At 37.9% G+C, this 19,947-nt stretch overlaps 2 protein-coding genes across 2 annotated transcripts; one reads left to right on the plus strand and one right to left on the minus strand.

Moving 5' to 3' along the window:
* Window positions 1–1,761: 1,761 nt before the first annotated feature.
* Window positions 1,762–9,243, plus strand: fam89a (family with sequence similarity 89 member A). The gene is made up of 2 exons (XM_038726808.1): window positions 1,762–2,158; window positions 4,038–9,243. The coding sequence occupies exons 1-2, from the start codon at window positions 1,910–1,912 to the stop codon at window positions 4,323–4,325; spliced, it is 537 nt and encodes a 178-aa protein (XP_038582736.1). The 5' UTR covers window positions 1,762–1,909; the 3' UTR covers window positions 4,326–9,243.
* A 3,975-nt stretch (window positions 9,244–13,218) lies between these two features.
* On the minus strand, window positions 13,219–19,802 carry arv1 (ARV1 homolog, fatty acid homeostasis modulator). The gene is made up of 5 exons (XM_038726186.1): window positions 19,648–19,802; window positions 19,106–19,225; window positions 18,635–18,788; window positions 17,618–17,842; window positions 13,219–15,364 (listed from the first exon to the last, which is right to left on the minus strand). The coding sequence occupies exons 1-5, from the start codon at window positions 19,741–19,743 to the stop codon at window positions 15,237–15,239; spliced, it is 723 nt and encodes a 240-aa protein (XP_038582114.1). The 5' UTR covers window positions 19,744–19,802; the 3' UTR covers window positions 13,219–15,236.
* Between the last annotated feature and the right edge of the window lie 145 nt (window positions 19,803–19,947).

Genomic DNA, 19,947 nt, shown 5'->3' on the forward strand with positions numbered 1-19,947 from the left:
TTGTTGTGACGGGCTGGGGGGACGGGAAGTGAAGCCCACCATCTGTCCTTTGTTACCCAAACTATTGTCCTGCACACACGCTCCCATCATGACCTCAAACCCTCTGTCTACACTCTGCTAATGCTGAAAAGTATCAACTGTTCATGTTAATAGGCAATAATCAATGATAGAGACAGAATATTAAACAGGCACGATTACATACATTTAAAAGATTGAGAATAACAATCCCCTTGCTTAGTTAATGAACTTGAATAAATTATGAATAAACAGCACATATTGATGATATTTGTATATTTTGTTTATAAACACTAGTTTTCCATTTAAGATTTACTTTGTGTACAAGTGTTAAGGATTTTTTAAATGGACTGGTTTACAATCAATTATTAATTTTAAAAGTGAGAGAAAGTGTGCATCAGTTATTTTTAAGTATTTTAAATGTGATAACCAAATGTATTTTATTCAAAAAGGAATTTGTGTCTTATTTTTATTCTTAGTTTGATCTCTTGATCTGTGTTGGTCCAAACTTAGGCTAATTATATTTCTCTTTTATCTGCTCTGGTTTTCAAATAAATTTGTATAACAATATATATACATAACATTGTTGTTGAGAAAAAGACAGTTTTCCTGCCTTTAAGTGTTGGCAGGGAGACGCCCAGCAGCCAGTGTGTTAAAAGGACAGGAAGCGGATTTCACTACTTAGAATCCAGCATCGTCAAGTTGGCAAAAATGAATCATAACAATACCGGAAGTTAAATAAAATAAATTTTCATAGTATGGCACTCCAATGGCTTTACACTGAAGCATATTTCTTAAGTTTGACCTATAATAATTTTCAAAGACTCATGATCCATAAGTTGTTAATGCATAATGGTGTTAGTAAAATTAGTAGCATGTAGTGGTAGTAGTTTTTGCAATGGAAAATAAATCTGCTTGAAACTGAATAGCTGTAATTGTTTGGATTTGTTTAGCACACAAGTGTGTGTTTAATTGAATTTTATATGAATAAAAAGACATTTTAAGTCATTTTCCCATATGATATTATCTTTGTTTTTTCTCATTGAGTTCTTTTGCTACTTATTTGGAAATACTTATTTTTTGTGCTGCATTATTACAATAAAATATATGAGTGCAGACGATTTTAAATAATGGATTAGTTAATGAAAATTAATAAACTAATATCATTAATTAGTGAATATTCAGTATCATTTAATTTAATGAAAGATATGAAACCAATCAAACCACAAGAATAGTTTCTTTTCGATAACAGTGGGGTTCCTCAACAAGGCCCGGGTCCCCACTGTCACTGGCTCTTATGCCTCCTTCTCCAAACACACACACACACACACACTCATACACACTCCGGACCCCACACTTTACAACAACGCTCAACTGTGTTTTATGCTCATGTTGCGAATTTTTGCACATGTGTACTGTAAGAACCAATTTATACCAAGGCAAATTCCTTGCATGTGAAAATGTCCCTGATAATAAACCTGATTCTGAATCAAATTATTCCATATAAAAATCATGGGGTGGAGAAGACCCATTTGTAAGATGGTCAAATGGAACTCTTGCAAACCCTTTTTACAAAATATTGTGAAATGGAAAAAATGCTTTCAGGACCCACAGATTATGTTTTAAATTAACTTTTATTTTACACTTAGAGGGAAAATAGTCCACTAAAATATTCATCAGTGATGCTTTTATTTTTGAACACAATACCGGAAATGCAATGGCTTTCATTCCGTTTAACTTGACGTGGCGTCGCTCTCCGCCCTGGGCAGAGAAAACTACGGGTGTTGCTCGGTGTGTTTGGTTCGGGAGACGGCCGGTTGTTGATTTTTAAGGACTGAACAGTCAACGTCAGTGTAAACACTAACATTTCTTCGCGTAGTAACTCAACAGGACAATGAATGGTAAGTCAACGAACGGTTCGCTGGGAGGAATGGCCTGTATCGAGGGTCTGCCCCCGCTGCCGAAGAGCCTGAGCGGCTTGCTGAACTCCAGCGGCGGCTCCTGGAGAGACATGGAGAGGATGTACGTAAAGAAAACCATGATCCAGGACGACCTGAGCCGAGGCAGGAACAACGCCGACAACCTAATGGCGAACAAGCCGGCCAACCTGGACGCTGCTCTGGCTCTTCTGCGGAAAGAGATGGTAACATTTCAGGGACTGTTCATTTTATTTGACGACAAGAAAGTCGTTTTCCACCCCTGGTTAATGGAACGCTGTTTAATCCCAACACGCTGGACATTCGTATTCAGCCAAACTCCCTAAAGAAACTGGTAGTTTGGTGCTGCCTTGTCTTTTTATGGAAAACTTTTGCCACTTGGGATTCAGGTTAAGGCTTTTTACAAACAATTTGAGTCCCCTGGTAAATTCGGCATATATACCATTTACCAAACACCAGGTTAGTAAATAAAACATAGAATTTAAGGAATGAATTTAGCTCTTTTTTGCAGTAGCCCACTTTGTTATTAACTTTATCGAACAAGCCTAAAATATCGAGCATTATTATCACTTCTATTTAGTGAATTATAGTTATTTGTTTGCCGAGGTTATGAAAAGACCATGTCAATTCCCAGCGTGTATCACTTTATTTGCTACCCAGTATATAAAGTCGATTGGAAACGTGAAAAGATGTTTTAAAAATGGAGTCTGGCTTTAACCTTATACAAGAGAAAACAGGATCAGGAGCAGCTTTGCTTTAGATGAGAGGCATTAAGCCATTAGGTTTATGCTGCTTTTTATTCTAAGCTCAATTTAATGCATTTATATTTTTAATATAAACGTTTTGTTTTTTATGACACAAGGTAGCATAAAAACCCTGTAGTGAAACAATACCTGGTATTATACATTTATTGATGTCTAAACTGAGTGACACACTTATTACACTCCCTTGCCAGCAGCAAAGGTTTTCATAACATAACCAGACCAGATTTCATTATTAGGGTTGACTCCTCCATGGCTCTTGGTTAATCTATAACAATAGGCCATTTCCTCACATCCCTTCATTTAAATGAAAAGGTTAAACTGTTCCTCTACTCCCTCTGCCATTTGGATTTTTGTTCCAGGCTTTACTAAATCCTATTTCTGCTTCATGTGCTTTACTCTCCCTGCAGCACGTTCCCAACTGGAAGCTTATTGATTTGTTGTTGTTAATGTGTGTTACTATGAGTTTGTAGTTCACATTGTCTAATACCTTGTCAGTGTCCCACATTTTTGAATCCGTAAGCCGCTCCAGAGTCGATGGAGCACAGTGCTCAAATTCAGCTATTTCACTATGACTTGCATGTCTGCCCACTGCAATTTGTTTGAAAGACAATGCAGTGACCCTCGGTTCATACTGCACTGTCAGCTCAGTGGTGTGCAGTAGAAATGCTCTTTACAACCGTTTAAGCCTTCAGATAGTAAAACCATAATGTCAGGTAGCAGTACAACTAAAAAATATTTTGACTACTTATTTGTTCAGTTGATTATATTTTTAGATTAATTAATAATTTTGAAATAAATCATTTATAAAATGACAAATTGTAAATGTCTTTTTTTGTCCAACCAACAATCTAAGGGTGCAGTAAATCCTCAAATTTTGGAGGCTGAAACAGTTAATAATTTATTTTGATTATCGACTAATTGATTTAGCATTGCTGTTCACTTATTAATGTTATTTGCACTATAGTTGTCTGTAAAGCTGGTGGTTGGACAAAATAATGAAAAATAATCGTTAGTTGCAGCTCTAGTTGTCTGGCTGGGGCTGTCTCTAGAGTACCAAGCACAGATTATTTATTAAAGAGGAAAAGCAGATTTTATGTTTGGCTCAGGAATTTTTGGTTGATAGGAGTCATGCTTGTGTATACAGTTGATTTCTGCAGTTTGTCTTAGACCTAGTGAACAAGTTTGCATTCTGCCTTGTGGACCTAAAAGTTAAAACACTGTGTATCCTAAAATCAACAAAGTGAAAGCCTTTAAAATAGGTGAATGACTTCATCACAAGTGTGTCATGTATTAATTAGGATGTTAATACTGCCTTCTCCAGGTGGGTTTGCGTCAGCAGGATATGTCCCTGCTGTGCCAGCTGTGGTCGCTCCATGAGTCGATCCAGGAGTACAAGGGCAGCTGCCAGGACCTGAGCGCCGCCTCCAGCCTCAGCATGATGGAGAACGGCTACTTCGACGAAGATGACGAGTATTACCCAGAGCCTGGCGCCACTCCCACCGGGGAACAGCCAGATGGAGAGGTTGGAGACGGGACGGCAACAATGGCCAAGAATGGGAGCAGCAGCGGCAAAGACGACAGCTGGGACTCCTTTCACGTTACCATCTGAGGCCTCATTCTCAGCATTTTTCTGCAGATGGATACTTATTTTGGGGCGACTGAGTTAAACAGGAGGAAAAGTTGAGTAGATCTGGAAACCTTTTGGGAACTGGCCAGTTAGAGATAGCAGCTTATGGTATCTGGTTACCATAACAGACTATAGACATAACAGACTTCGGCTCCTCCTCAGGTGAAACACACCCCTGCTTATGCTGCAGAAGGTTTTTTTGCAGCGTGACCAGGAGCTTCTTCAGACTGCGGAGCTGAGACGCCGTGTGTTAGGATGTGTGGTTTGTTAACACCCTCTCACCCTCTCAAACTCAGGAGTTGAGATGGATTGTATTCCCAGACTCCATATACTCAAAATTAGGCCATATATATTTCCTTCTATAAACAGCTGCTGCTTCAATATCAAGTGGTTTTTTTAGCCAGTCACCCTTTTTGGCAGAACTTTTTTACATATACAATATATATGAACAAAGTTGTATTATTTATTAAATAATATAAATAACGAGATGTTTGCTTTCCTTACACTGTACGGACGTTTTGTACTGCAACTCTACCCAGATACAAGGGTACAGCATTTACAGGTTGGCAATTGGGACTTCAAAAGTGAACACATAGGATGGGACTTCTGAACTCTGCAATCGTTGTTCAAAGAGATGGTCGACTGTGAACTAGCTGATGGAGAGTGTGTGTTGCTTTTTAAGTGGTGAAATCATACATTTGCAAAATTTCAGAAGTTGTCAGACCACAAGAATGCACAAAGAGGTGAAGTCCTCAAACCTGTTCACGGTGAAAAAAAGCTTGAAAACTTGACTGAGTTTTGGTACAGGAGTGAGGGCTACACTTTTTTGCCTTTAAAAAAAAAAAAAGAAAATGTGAAATATTCAAAATGCTGGAAACAGGTTTGCATAGGTGCAAAACCTGGAAGCCCAGTGCACTAAGCTGCAGATTGTGTGCTTCCATGAACCTTCAAAGCTGTTGGTGCTTGCGTGCATTACAAGCAACTTTGATGTGTCAACTGTTTTCTGACTGGGTGGTGTAAAAGGTCCAGATGGGTTTGATCTGGCAAATGATGCATTATACTGCTGTGTTAATCCCTTTCATGATCGATCAATCTTGTTTCCATAGTTATGACCATTCCTATCAATAAGACGTTTGTGGTCATAAAGTTAATTACTGAAATCAGGGAACAACAGTGCTAAAAAGAAGTCAGATAGGGCATTAACCTGAGCAATATTATCCTTACTGATTTAATATGAAAAACTATGAAAATAACTCAAGTTCTAATTAATGACAATTATCCTTTAACATAGCCAGGTAGCAAATGCTTAATGGGATCAGCCATTTTCCCCATAACCAGCTTTGAGACTTATATTCTTAATATTCTCATATCAAATAAATTGAGAAACCAACTTCTCACGTAATTTGCACTCGCTGGTTAGAAAAAATGTTAATTAATCACAGTGACATTGATGGAGAAATGAAAGTATGTAAATCTGGCTTGTAATGGTCAGTGAGTTGGTTCAGTTTTGGTACTTTGTCACCTAAAAAATCTTAACTGATCCTATCCGATCTACACATGCAGCTGGAGTTACTATACAGACTCAGCTTGAGCATTATCTAAAACATGTTAGAGGGATGTAATGCATAATATTAAAGTGTTTCTATAAACCGTATGGAGGCTGTTTAACCATCTGAGCCTCATCCTAAAACTGAAGTAGATCATGTGGCAGTACTGGTCACTAACAAGATTGTTTTTAATTCAAAAGAGCTTGCCTTTATTGTATGGTTGTGAACAAAATAGGATAAACACTTCTAATACAGTGAGATGCTCTCCTAGTGAATCTCTGCTCCACAAACTCAGCCTTATTCTACACTAAGGATGGTTTTTTGCTGTTGTCCTGTAGCAGGCGAAGATGTTTGGATGTGCGAATATTAATACTTGTGCTACACATGGCAGTGGTCAGTCTTCTTTAATATCTAAGCTCTACAGCAAAGGTCTTAGCTGAACCCATAGCATGCAACGACACAGCTCAATACACAGCAGCTGTTTTATCACTCTCACTACAAAATGACTTTACTCTGTCAACAAGGTGTGGAAAGTTTCAGTAGCGTGTTAATAATGTGTCTGCATTCATCTTATGACGTCATCTGTTTGTAGTCTGGTCCGCTATTTGTGTGCTTGTGGAACACAAACCAAAGAAAGTACAGTAGTCAAACTGAAATGGTGCTGAAGAAGAAGACAGTTTCTTATCTAACTGCTCCTGATTGGTTACAATACAAAATGACAACTTATGTCTTGAAGAATGTCTTTACAAGTGAAGCTGATGAACGGAGTTACCAGAAAATCAGTAACTGTGTAAAAACTGAATTTCATACAGATATTACCACAATATAACATAAAGGAATGGTTGGACATTTTAAGGACTTACCAACTCTTGCCAAGAGTTAGATGAGAAGATCTATTTAAATATGAAGCTACCGCTGGCAGCCAGTTAGCTTAGCTTAGTATAAAGACTGAAAAGAGGGGGAAACCACTACCATGGTTGTGCAAGAGAAGAAAGCAAATAAGTGTAAAATGTTGAAACTATTCCTTTTAACGGTTTGATCATTTCTATCAAAAACTTACATTTCAAGGGTTTTCTTCCTTTTTACAGCTATAATTAACTGAACAGGATTTTCTTCCTCTCAAAAGCACCTCTGGGAATCATAACACACCACTGCATACTCACTTTTAAATCTGAAAACTTGTCCCGTTAATATCCATAATGCAAGTTTCTAACTACAACCAGAAGCCTAAAACGTTGTGAATGTTTGCTCTCTGTTATTTATTACTAATCTGTTAAAAACACCTGTTGGATCGCCGCAACCTATCGCTAATCTGAATCTAATCAAAGCGCATTCGATCAAAAAATATAACTTATACAGTTTAAAACATTTGAGTAAAATCTTGACCCCATACGTTTTATTGGATGTCTATACAATTAGTGCCTTTGTAAACCTGCAGGTTTCAGACCTGCAGCTTGCTGTTCAAGATGGGGATGAGAATATACCATAAACTGACTCGCTTGACGTGCACTTCGTTCTTAAAGCTGCTACGGGTAGAACTAAAAACTTGATGACTTTTGCAACTTCCTAAATCCCTTAATGGCCGTTTATTGTTTACTTTTTTTACTCCTCCATCAAAGGCTCCTTTTTTCATTTTATTGTTGAGGATGCAGCTGTTAGGAGTTTTGATGCTTCCTTCCTCTGAAATTTGAGTTTCTTCACACACGTCTCAAACAAAGTGAGGCAGTTCCCATCCTGTCCTGGTTGATGAGGTCAAGCTTGTTGACCTCATCATATACGTAGAATAAACTCGTGCATGGCTTCAGTTTCCCACAACATTTATTCTGTCAACATTTATTTTAATCTTCTACATGTAGCAGCTTTAACCTCCAAAACTTGTAGCAGCCTTAAAATCAGTCATGTCATTTGCAAAATAAGGTGCACTCCTCACTTGTTCAAACACACAAAGTGTTCAGCTATAATTTTGCACTTGCTTGTGGTCGTTCTGTGTTAAATCCTGCAAAACTGCAACTACCTGATCCTCTTTGAGTTGGTCTTTATTACGCAGGCACACGGTGCTCCTTGTACAGTAACTCTACTGTAACTAAATCCAGCACAAGAGAGTCAGAAAGGAGCTTTAAATTGATCACCAGCAAAAGTGTGCCCAATATTGTATTGTTTGCACTTGAATAGTGTGTGATTCCCTGTGACTTTTACAACCCCCATTTTTCATGTGATTATCGGATGTGTAATGTGGTGATGTCAGGGTAAACCTCTGCTCAGAAATGATCAGCATGTCTTCACCCTGGAGGGACACAAAATTCTTAAAATGTTTGAACATGATTGTAACATGACGCACGTTGTTATTTGGTGGTGTGTTTTCCAGTCACGTGAATAACTGGCCAAATGTACACAATGTGTGATGCCTCGCCCACATACTTACAGCAACTACAGTGTATTTCTATGTAAATTGTAAATGTCGTGTTGTGGTCTCTCTGAATCAAACAGCAAGGGCTTCTTTCTAAAGCCGCCATTTTGCACCAACTTTGAACAATCACATGAAGAAATCAGTTGTTAGAAAAGGACTGAAAGACCAATTTTTCTACTTAAAAGTGGCCTACATAGGACTGAATGCAATGCAACCACACAGATTTCATGTGGTTTGACTAAAGTTAGGGGTATTACTTTAATGATGTTGAAGTGGGTACACAAAATAGCATAATCAGAGATTGATGGTATTTAATGAGAGAGTGCCCGAGGGGGAGATGTGTTCATGAAACATGTTGCTTTATATCGAGATGAGCTGTCAAATGGCCATGTTTCATCCACCTAAAACTTTTTGTTTTTAACATTTGCTTGTCCTTCTCCAAAAAGCTCCAAAATGCATAAAAACACAATTTTTTCACTTAAACAAAAAAGTTATTCTCCTTTAGCTGACCTGTGTTGAGACCTATGTTTCAGCACCTGAATCAGCAGAGAACAACACAAGAATGTCTAAGAGGTACAGCCGATTATTAGTATCTACTTATTACATATTGTGATTGTTATCCACCTTTTCTAGTTATTGGCTGCAGCTGTAAAATTGGTTTGAATATGTAATTGGAAAGTGAAATGTCTGACTTCATATTTATACTGTATATCATTCATCATAATCATTTATTAAATCACTATAGTGGAAAAATGTTTTAATGTATTTTGTGTTGTATAAGCAAAAGTTGTTCAGAGAACATGTGAACCCCATGTTGTTACCATCCATCATTACTCCCGTTCTTTAATCCATGAATGACCATACTACTGTTTCTTTGGACAATTAGTCTAAATCCTATCATAGTTATACTGATATGAATTTAATAAAGTGATTCCATACTTCTCAAGTTTGGAGTGAGCTTTTTTAATTCTTCTGCACGAAACACACTTTGCAGAATAGAATCTGAAGTCTTGATAGAAATTAGCTAGACCAATATTTTGGGGTTAAATGGGCCCTGAATCATCTGAAAATTTGTCCCTGTCCAAAAGACAGAGAACACATGTTGGTCTTCTTTTAGAGCCTTATACAACCTGTCAAGGATACAAATTCATGTTTGTAGCCATGTTAGCAGCTACTTGTTCTTAGGCACAGTTGGTGCTTTTGCTAAATGCTAATATCAGCTAGCTGCAAGTAAAATGTTTACCTTATTCACCATCTTAGTTTAGCATTTTAGCATGCTCACATTTGCCAATTTGCGCTAAACACAATGTACAGCTAAGCCTGATGGGAATTTCATGTTTTTTATTTGTATAAATAAAATAGAGTAACAGGCAGAAGTACAGATGAAGAGTTAAGGGATCACCAAAGTTATTACAATTCACCCTGAAGGGAACATACTGTAAATGTCTGTATCAAATTTCATCGCAATTCATTCAGTGGTTTTAAAAACTCTACCAGACAGCTCTCTCAGACCAAACTGCAGTCTTCGTGTTCTCTCTGCTGCCCTACTTCTTTCTTTTTCCTGAATGCATCTCACTCTGTCCTGCATTTAAATTCACCAATCTGCATTTAGGTCTCGAGCATCTGCCAAGCTGGTGCAGTTCCACTTCAATTGATCATTACTGCAGCGGGATGTGATGGCTTTGATGTAGCAGCTTCACATGAGATGAATTACAGATGATGACAACACTGTTTATATTTTCGTACTCCGAGACTCTATTTAAATTTCTTTCATACCTCCCCTGTGAGACTGCAGAAATGGGTCATGCAACATTTTAACTCCAAATGTGCAGCATGTTTTCTTGTGGTTTGGTATAATGGCTTTGTGAATTTTTTCCTCTGCAACAATCAGCTTTGAAATCTTAGACTCTGCAACAGTCAGAAAGGTGTTTCTTAAAATTTAATAAACCAATGTTACGTTGGGCAGTAACAGATGACTGATAAAGGCAATAAACTATGTTTTTCACTGAGCATTTTACTCCACTTCAATTATCTGAGCTATACAAAAAACTTTAACAAACCCATGAAGAGCATATATAATATGAGGTACTGTTTTACAGTAAATTAAACCACTCACCACTATATAAAATAGATCAAATTAGCTTCACCACAAAAATGCTGCTTAGATGTTGCATCACTAACAATAATCCAATTGTCTATTATATAATAATTTAACACTGACCAAGGCCATTTTGCATGCATAATGAATCCTTTTAGACACTTAGTATACAAAAAAACGTTTACTAAAGGACCTCCTGTATTTGAGTATTTGTTGGAGAATATTTAGAATAAATTTCCCCTTTTTCAGACTTATGTTAACTGTTTTTTTCTACTGTACTGTTGGTTTTTGTTTCCAACAATGCCCACCAGTATGTTTTTGATTGAAGCTGTCTAAAGACAGTGTTTCTTTTTAGAACTCTATATTCATTCATGTTTAAATGTTTCTAAATTTGGATTTATTTACTGTTCTGTCATGGGAGCAACCAAAACAGAATTTAGATCTTTAAATTGACATTAAAGCTTTACATTGAAATTCAGTGTAGTACGAACAGTATTGAACAGTATCAGTCAATCTGCACTGCAGCTGGACCATATCAGATCTGACGTCAAATGAAAGGTCAAAATATAGCCGTAATGTATATATCAGAAATCAAATATTAAAAGCTTTATAAAAGGGCTTTGATATTCTCTTTGCATAAAGACCCTCTATACTGACAGTTGTGCAGTATGCATCATTTTAAGCCCATGTTGTCGTTCCCTCTCTGCTCTGTGCTCTGGTCTTGTGCTGTCTGAGCGTCTGTTAGGCGATTAGAGCAGATTAACATAATCTTGATTGAGAGAGCAAATCCAAGGTGCACATCACTCTCCACAGGGAGGGATGGGACAGATTGCCACATCAGAGCTGGAGTGTGTGGGGACCAGCAGAAGGCTCGTCTGTCACAACAACACATAAATTGAAGTCGCCAATTGCAGATTTTTGTAGCTAATTCTTGTAAAATATTGATCAGAGTGTGTATTTTATATTATTATCATGTTTCCTTTTTGTTTTTGTTTTCATTCCATTGATTCCAGTGAAGCCAGTTCATGACAAACCTATTTGTGTTTCAGGTCTTGTGCTGTCTCTAGACAAACGACCACTGGTTAGTGTGCAACACATTTCCTGGTATATCAGTACTTCATTATTTGAATAAATAAATCATTTGAGCAAACGTACCCACTCAAATCTTAAATGAGGGAACAGAAAATACAATCCTAGCTGGCAGGACAAGCTAGAGCTCACATTTCTCATTGAACAAGACAAAGTATGGAAGTGGTTTATAAGAGAGAATGAAAGTGAAGAGGAGGTATTAAAGCTCTTCAATTGTTAAAATGTGTGAGTTTTTTGAGGGTGCACCCATAACCATAGCATGCCTTGAAAACTCAGTGGTCACAAAGGCTACTTTAATGATCAGTCCCAAATGTCTGTAGATGAACATAGTGGCAAAGACTTCACCTGTTTTGGTACCCGTTACATCAACAAATAGGGTTAGTCCACAAAAATTTGTGTGAACCTGAGATGGAGTCAAATTCCCAGCCTGAATTATTGTACCAGTCCGCCCCTGGTCCAGACTAAAATATATATCTCCACATGAGGAATCCTGATGACTTTGTTGATCATCTGACTTTTCCCCTTCAGGATTTGTGCTTTTAAGTGAAATCTCTCAGCAACTATTGGTTCGGTGGCCATGAAATTGGGTCCAGATATCTCTGTTCCCCTAATAATAATAACTTTGCTCATCCCTCGATTTTAGCACTATCTTAATTTAAATCTTAATTTGGTTTACAACCAAATACCTGCAAAACTAATGACATTTCCATCAGCCCTAGCTGTTTGTTGTGTTTAGTGCTAATTAGTAAATGCTAGCATGGTAAATTAAGATGGCGAAGATGGTAGATATGAGCATCATACCTTCGAAACACCAGCATTGTGAGCTTGTTATGATGTTATCGGCATTTAACAAGCTAGCTTAAAGCTCAGCTGTGCCTAACAGAGCTCCTAGCATCGATTAATAAAACTCTTGTAATGTTGTTTTGCATGTTCATTCATTACATTGGTCAAGTTTCTTATTTGGGGAGAGACAAAGATGGATTATTTGATGAAAAGTTACATCAACTATGACCTCTAGTCTTCAGGCCTACTCAGTAGGTAAAAATAACTCCTTAATATAAACAAGAATCGGATACATTTTCAGCAAAGATAAAGGGTTTTATAGCATCTTATTGTACCAGCAGGGTTAATAAGACTTCAAGTTGCATTTACCCTCCAGCTCCGGTGCTTGGTTTACACACTGGTTCAGACCTGGTGACTGCTGTTCTGGTAATCTGATTAGTCAGACTCAGATTAAACCACTGCATGCCACAGTAAGTGACTGATTGACTGAACACTCCACATTTAGAAACTACCTCAGGCAGATTTTGTCCAGGAGAATCAGTGTGTCAACAAGTTCTTCAGGTATAACACAGTGACAGATGCTTATTTCCATGTTTGTGCATCAATTAAAGAAATGTAAGATTGAAATTAAAAACAGACTTCTAAAAGTTTGGTATCTCCATAACCCTCAATTTAACTGAGAAATGATAAGTAGAACTACTACACATGGGTGTTTGTATACCATAAGTTGTCTCTGAGCTCCAAACTAGACCAAATTTAAAACTTAAAGAGACCCAGACTGTGTTACTCTCCACAGAGGCTGGAGCACAGATCCACCCAGGGTGAGGACACCTAACAAAACATTCCACATTCGTGTGCTGTCTCCTCAACTATTCACAGGCCTGCAATAACATGCATTCATAACATGTGCAGAGGCAGCATACACACACACACACACACACAAAATCAGAATAATTGTATTAAAACGCATAGATTTTATTTTCTCGTCACACATTTATATAACAAAGTTCAGAGTGCACATGCTGCAGCATTTATCTGCAGTGTGTTTCTCTGCAGCTCATTGCAAACTCGCTCTACAAGTTCATTTCACATTATCTATCACAGAGGAATAAGTCCCTGATAGATCAGCATTTGCAACAAAAGTAGAAAGTACAGACGTACAAATAATACGCCAATCGTTCAGATTTGCTTTGAGAAAACCTTTCATCTATGAATAAAATGGCAGCTTCAGTTCATTTAAATATGAGCACAATGTATAGTTTTAACATTAACATATTACTATTTTTGAGAAATCTGCATACATAACTGCTCTTAACACAATCATCTAAAACACTGGATTTTACAGTGTATTTTTGTTAATTTAGCACAGAGGACATTTTGCAAGTGCCGCTTTACAAAACAACATATAGAAGGCGCTATTCTTACGCAAGGTTCAGACCTTATGGTAACGTCTGATGGTGGAATGAGGGAAATGCAGATCTCTTCAATAAAGACAAAGAAAACACCAAAGAAGGGGCATGGATGAGACACGGGTCATTTGTTTATGGTAAATATACCAAGGTGTGACTCTTCATTTCAAGGTAAATTGATGATTTTCTGAAAACCCCCAAAGTTCTGAATGTGAATCACATTATCTGTGATCTTGTTTCACAGAATATCATTGGATCTGGTCAGATGAGTCCTCCAGCACAGCTGAAACAGGTTTTGTTCAGAAAGAGTTCTGCCTCGCCTCTCGTCACGTGTCGGGCTCTGCAGCAGTTCATAACAACGGCTCCCCGATAGTGTCTGTCCCTTTTCACTGCAGATAAGTGCAAAGAATAAATTCCCCTCATTCCACAGACACTTAGCCTGCGTCACAGTTTGTTTTACTGATCGAACATTGCTCCGTTTACAGACGCGTACATTCCAGGGTCAGTAAATGGTGGCTTTGTAACATTTACCTGCTGCAGCTAGTTAACATGTTTCATTATGGTTAATGTGACTGTAAAGATACTTGCTGTAATTTGGTGGATTTTACTTAACATTCAATGAAATCTGCAACAAAATGACTGACCCTGCTTTATTAGTTGACTGACAGAAAATTAATCAGCAAATGATTTGGTAATCAAATAATCGTTTGTCAGTTATTAAACAACTTCTTAAATGTGGGGATTTGCTGTTTTTATCGGTTTCATATCGTTGTTAATTACATATTTTGGGATTTAGACTGCTGCTTGGACAAACCTTGCAATTTGAAGACATCACCTTTGGCTCTGGGAAACTAAAAGGTATTTTATAGACTAAACAATTAATTGAACAATGTAAAACCAGACATTTAACATTAGCAGCTCCTCTATCTTTTTTATCACTAACTTTAACATTGCATAAATACTAGGAAAGTAAATTATGTCTGCTTTATTTATTGTGACAAGTTACCCTGTTTCTGTGTGTGTGTGTGGATTTAAGGTAAACATTTCACCAATGAGTCAAAGAATGTGAGCCTGTCCAAACAGAGAAGTAGTTATTGTAAAATTGCATTGTATTGTAATTGCAAATTGTGTTTGTGTCATTCTTAGAGAGTGGCCTTGGGAGTTAGAGCAAGTTTAGTCATTTAGATCAGGGGACGTTCCCATTCTGTGGCTCCCCTCTGGGACTGTCTTTATAAAGTCATCAAATCAAATTCAACTGGAATCTTGACTTGGGAGCTCAACTTTAAAACCAAAGTAAAAACAAGAGGAATGCCGCGTCTTCGATATCCCTTCACAATAAAGATGGATCTTTTTCTCTATAAAGATTACATGGAAAAAATTTATCTACTCTCTTCTTCTGCTCTCTGCCTGGTTGGCATGAGCAGCAAACAAAAAACAAAACAATAAATAAAAGGAATTTCAGTTCAGGTGGCACAAGGTTCATTAAAAAAAATCTCTCTGTGGCACGGGTTGGCATCCATGATCACTTTTCGTCCCTGAGATAACTTTAATTTTCCTCATTCATTCAAATGTCAACATGTCCTGGAGGCTCCATGGAAGCTTTTTACAGGCCTGAGCCACGCAGGTCTCTGACAGCAGGCCCAAACACACGGCCATCAATGACAGACGTCTACTGCTGTTCAGGATCACTGGAGAAGAGATGGAGGGGAGAGAAAAGGAGAAAATTATAAATACACACTTTTTCCATGGAAACTCTGGAATCATACAAACCAAAAAAGTCTCAACACATCTTCTGAGAAGTTCCCATTTTAACCAATAAATGTAATAACAAGTGCAACATTAAGTGACAATTTGATATTAAAGCAGTTAAAGTACTTTATTCATTACTTTGTTGCACTTGGCATCAAACACAGTGTAATTTGATCTTAATTAAAATGACATACAGAAACTCCTCATCAGGAGCAACAGACCATAAATCATTCAGCAACATCTCATTATTTGCTGGTCACAGGCTAGCTGTCAAATACAATGAGCACATTTATATTTCCAGAGCCGCTGCTGAAGAACTAATTATACAACACAAGAAACGTGAACTAAAACCTTTCTGTTATGTAATGTATTTATTTTCTTTGTAGTCAGGAGCACAGGAGCAGGAGGGATTTTTTTTTCAAACAAAGAGTTAGTTGCCACCTGCTGGTGCTTTAAAATATTGGTTGAAGAATAAAATACCAGTACTTCCTGATGTCTCACAAGGTATAAGCTTTTGGGACAAAATAATTATTAAAATTACTCCTTATTTCTCTCTTAAATTTGTGATTTTTGAGTTTTGGGTGTATTAGAAATTTTATTTTATTTACAGATGTAAATTTTAAACAAATCTGAGCATTATTGGTCACTCAGTATCCTACATTATTATAAATAAATAATTGCAATGTAGAAGGTCGCGGGTTCAAACCCCGGTTTCCCCGGCCTTTCTGTGTGGAATTTGCATGTTCTCCCCGTGTCTGCGTGGGTTCTCTCCGGGTGCTCCGGCTTCCTCCCACCATCCAAAGACATGCGGACTAGGTTAATTGGTGACCCTAAAAATTGTCCTTAGGTGTGAGTGTGAGCGTGAGTGGTTGTTTCTTTATGTGTGGCCCTGCGATGGACTGGCGACCTGTCCAGGTTGTACCCCGCCTTTTGCCCGATGTCAGCTGGGATTGACTCCAGCACCCCGCGACCCTGTACGCAGGATAAGCAGTTGACGATGGATGGATGGAATAATTGCAATGTGATGTGGGAGGATTTTATACAACAGTGTATAAAATCAGATGTTCCATAAAGATCTAAATATTTTTCATACTTAATATAAGACATCACTAATAAACAATAACTTTAACCTATTAAATATTGGTACCACATGTCTACTCTTTCCAAAACTATTACTAGTTTACTTTAAAATATCCTATTTCAGTTAAATTACTATCTTGGTTTTAAATTCATATTTAAACAAGACTAAGAGTTCACAGTCAAGCTAGCAGCTCACTGAGGCAATGGTGATTTAAACTACATGCTAAGTCTTAAAGTTTACTATCTTAGTTTAGCATAGCATTGTGTCACACACCAACGTACTGGCTAAACAGAAATTTTGACTCAATGATGAACACGAAGGGGGAGGTTTCTACAGTTCATCCTCTGGAAAACATGAATGCCTGCACGCTATTTAATAGACGTGGTAAAAACATCCAGTAGTTCTCAGGGAATTTCAATAAAAAACAAAAAGTCTACTCATGGTGGAGAGAAAAAGTCGCCAAAATCAGCAGGGTTTATCATGTGGGAGACATAAATATCTTAAATAAATTTCATGGCAATCCATCTAATACTCCGACAGACAGATTGACACTGCGATTTTTAAAAGCAACATTTGTTTGCAGAAACAATGTCAGTGTCACTCCGTTTAATCTACTGTACTTAACTGTCAACAGTTTTCATAGGGACTATTTTCTCAGTAGAAAGTACTTCCAAAGACACCTATTCACAGTGAGTTTGTGGATTATCCAGAGGAAAGGAGACATTGTTATTGATATCTGTATTATTGCCATTACTATTATTTTACACCTCTATGTGGAACTTGCATTGTGCTGCTGTGTCTTCTCTTTGCCATTGTCACCAAAGTGTTGCTGTGTTGTGCTCATGGTAAGAATTGTTGGGTCTCTGTAAATAATATTACAAAGAGTACGGTCTAGCCCCGCTCTATATTTGAAAAGTTGTTTTATTTTTTTTAAATATTGTTTCTGTGTTGTGAGCTGCGCAATATAAATTCTATTCACGTCTACTGTTTTAGATTGGTGTCAGAAATCTCAGAAGTGGGTACCTTGGCATGTAAAAGCAACACAACAGAGGTAACTGAAAGAATATGTTGTTTTTGTAATGAGGGTGAATCAACACATGTGTTCTCCTACCTCTGATAGCCTGCGAGTTGGAGGTGAGCACAAACAGTTTGATGAGGCCCAGACACACCGGGGAGTAGTCATGTTCCCAGATGACAGCAGGGATGAGGAGGACCTTCCCGTAGCAGGAGAGCAGCAGGGCTCTGATGAGCAGGCTGAGATCGAGGGTCCCACCCTGCAGACGACCCACCACCACCCAAAGAAAGCACAGCACACCGCCGAAGAACGCTGACAGCTCTACACGACCAAAAGACGGACATGTCATCCACAGATATATGTATTTAATAACAAATGTAAATTTCTTTTTAGTACAAAAGGTTTTAGATACTCATGAAACTCAATAGGTCAACCCTGTGATACCAACAAGAGCAACATGTAGGGGATTTGTCCTTTGTACTCCAGGGCACTCGACTCCAGGGAAATGATTAGTTGACTGACAAAGCATTAATCAACAATTTTTAAATCGATTAAGTTATTTTTGAAGCAAAAAAGTCAATCATTGTCTAGTTCCAGTTTCTCAAATGTGAGGATTTGCTGCTTTTCTCTGTTTTATTGTAAATTAAATATCCGGGACTTGGACTGTTGGTTGGTAAAAACAAGTGATTAAAAGACAACCCTTTGGGCACTCGTGAAGGGCTTTTAAAAAAACACTATTTTATGAAATTTACTAACTAACTAAATGACTAAATTACTGATTCATCAAAACTGAAAAGAATAGTCATTAACTACAACCCTCCTCCAAGGTAAACATAGCCCAGTTTCAGACATCTGAACTGCTGCCTGCAGGTCCGATTTGTTCAGCAATTCAAGTAGATTAAAAGAAATATTACAATGAGTGAAACTAAATGGTAATTGAATCTGATTATCAGGCTAGGGTGAACAAAACACCACTCTTCCATATGTAGCTGTGTAAAAGTTTTTTCCTTGACAGGCAGCATCATTTAAATTAAAGAAACATCAATATTTTGAACTTCCTGATGACTCGATGATGAGAATATTGGTGATGGATCTCTGGTTTTATCATCTTACCAAGGGAGGCTAATCCAAACATGCCGTAGAATTCCCATTCCTTGGTGTACCTGATGATGTCAGCAGGGTCACTGCTCTGCTCAGAGCCATGGAGCAGAGACCACCTGAGGTAAGCCTCACACAGCAGGCAGAACACACAAAGCTTCCAGTGGATCTGCAGAGGTGGAGGAAATGTAAGTATACTTGAACACACATAGACATGACAGCATCTGTATGAACTAAACCACGCATGAAGAAAGCAATCTCTGTGATCCTGTAGCAAAACAGAGCTACACAACTGAACTGAAAAGATAAGATGTTCATTTACTGCGAGTGCTTATTAGTACTTATGTGTGCACCAAAAGGCCCCTACATGCACGCATCCACACACAATATAGCTGGAATTATAACTAGTTATAATATCTAGTTTAGATTGACCTTACATTGTTTGAGCACATGTGCAAGGGAGGTAAAATAGTTGAGGGAACTTACATTCAAGCTTGTGTTGAACAAAATGTGTCTGAAAGCCTGCGTCTTGCACAAAATGGCATCAATCAGGATGATAACTGGGTCATATTCAATGTACTTGTCCACTGGTTTCTGGCACGACTCCTGGAGATACAGACACACAGGCAAAGTCAACTCTAGCTGTTAAGGCTAATTTAAGAGATGGTCCTAATACTTAACAGACGAGCGTTTGGGCATGTTGTCCAAGTTGTGTGTTTGTTTGCAAAGCATTATCAGTACAAAGTTAGTTCAACTCTGTTGGCACATTTCATCAGAACCAGTCCTGAGGCAACAAACAGGTGTCTCACTGACAACATGACAAAATGTCGAAATAATGCGGATATTTATGTTCTCTGTTTGCTTTATTAACCTATTACTTGTAATGTATAGCTACAAAACTAACTTCGTTTAAGAAAAGAGACATGTAACGTTAACTTCAAGGCAAACGATGTAACGTTAAGCTAGCGCGTTCATCACGGACAGTTAAACCAAACAAGTCAGATCAAAGATGTTAATAATTCACGCACACATATAGTTATCTTCAGGATCCCGTTACTGTAATCCCTGTGTAACTCAGCTGCTTTTTCGTTACACTCAATACACCTAAAGTCATCTTTCCCCATTCTTCGCCCTGTGAACTGCTTCTCCGAAAGCCGCTAGCATGCGAGGCAACAACCAAAGCGGAAGTCAGACGGTTACACTCAGTTCCGCTTTCAAAATATAAGTGCAGCTTTGTCAAAGTCTGAAGGTTTGACGCTCAACCACAAAGTCTATGCGCTCAACACGCAAATTATTTCAGGTTTTATGTTTTAAGATTGATTTTATGC

The sequence above is a fragment of the Micropterus salmoides genome, unplaced genomic scaffold, assembly GCF_014851395.1.
Source record: "Micropterus salmoides isolate LMB-PRFRI ecotype aquatic unplaced genomic scaffold, ASM1485139v1 Ms_hic_scaffold_18, whole genome shotgun sequence".
Lineage (NCBI taxonomy): Eukaryota > Metazoa > Chordata > Actinopteri > Centrarchiformes > Centrarchidae > Micropterus > Micropterus salmoides.

Excerpts from the sequence above, each read along its gene's own strand:
- fam89a (XM_038726808.1), top strand. The coding sequence starts at position 1,910 with ATGAATGGTAAGTCAACGAACGGTTCGCTGGGAGGAATGGCCTGTATC. Across the intron at positions 2,159-4,037 it reads CTCTTCTGCGGAAAGAGATG|GTGGGTTTGCGTCAGCAGGA; the intron begins GTAACATTTCAG and ends TGCCTTCTCCAG.
- arv1 (XM_038726186.1), bottom strand. The coding sequence starts at position 19,743 with ATGGGGAAAGATGACTTTAGGTGTATTGAGTGTAACGAAAAAGCAGCT. Across the intron at positions 18,789-19,105 it reads TGTTCAACACAAGCTTGAAT|ATCCACTGGAAGCTTTGTGT; the intron begins GTAAGTTCCCTC and ends CCACCTCTGCAG. Across the intron at positions 17,843-18,634 it reads GTTTGGATTAGCCTCCCTTG|AGCTGTCAGCGTTCTTCGGC; the intron begins GTAAGATGATAA and ends TTGGTCGTGTAG.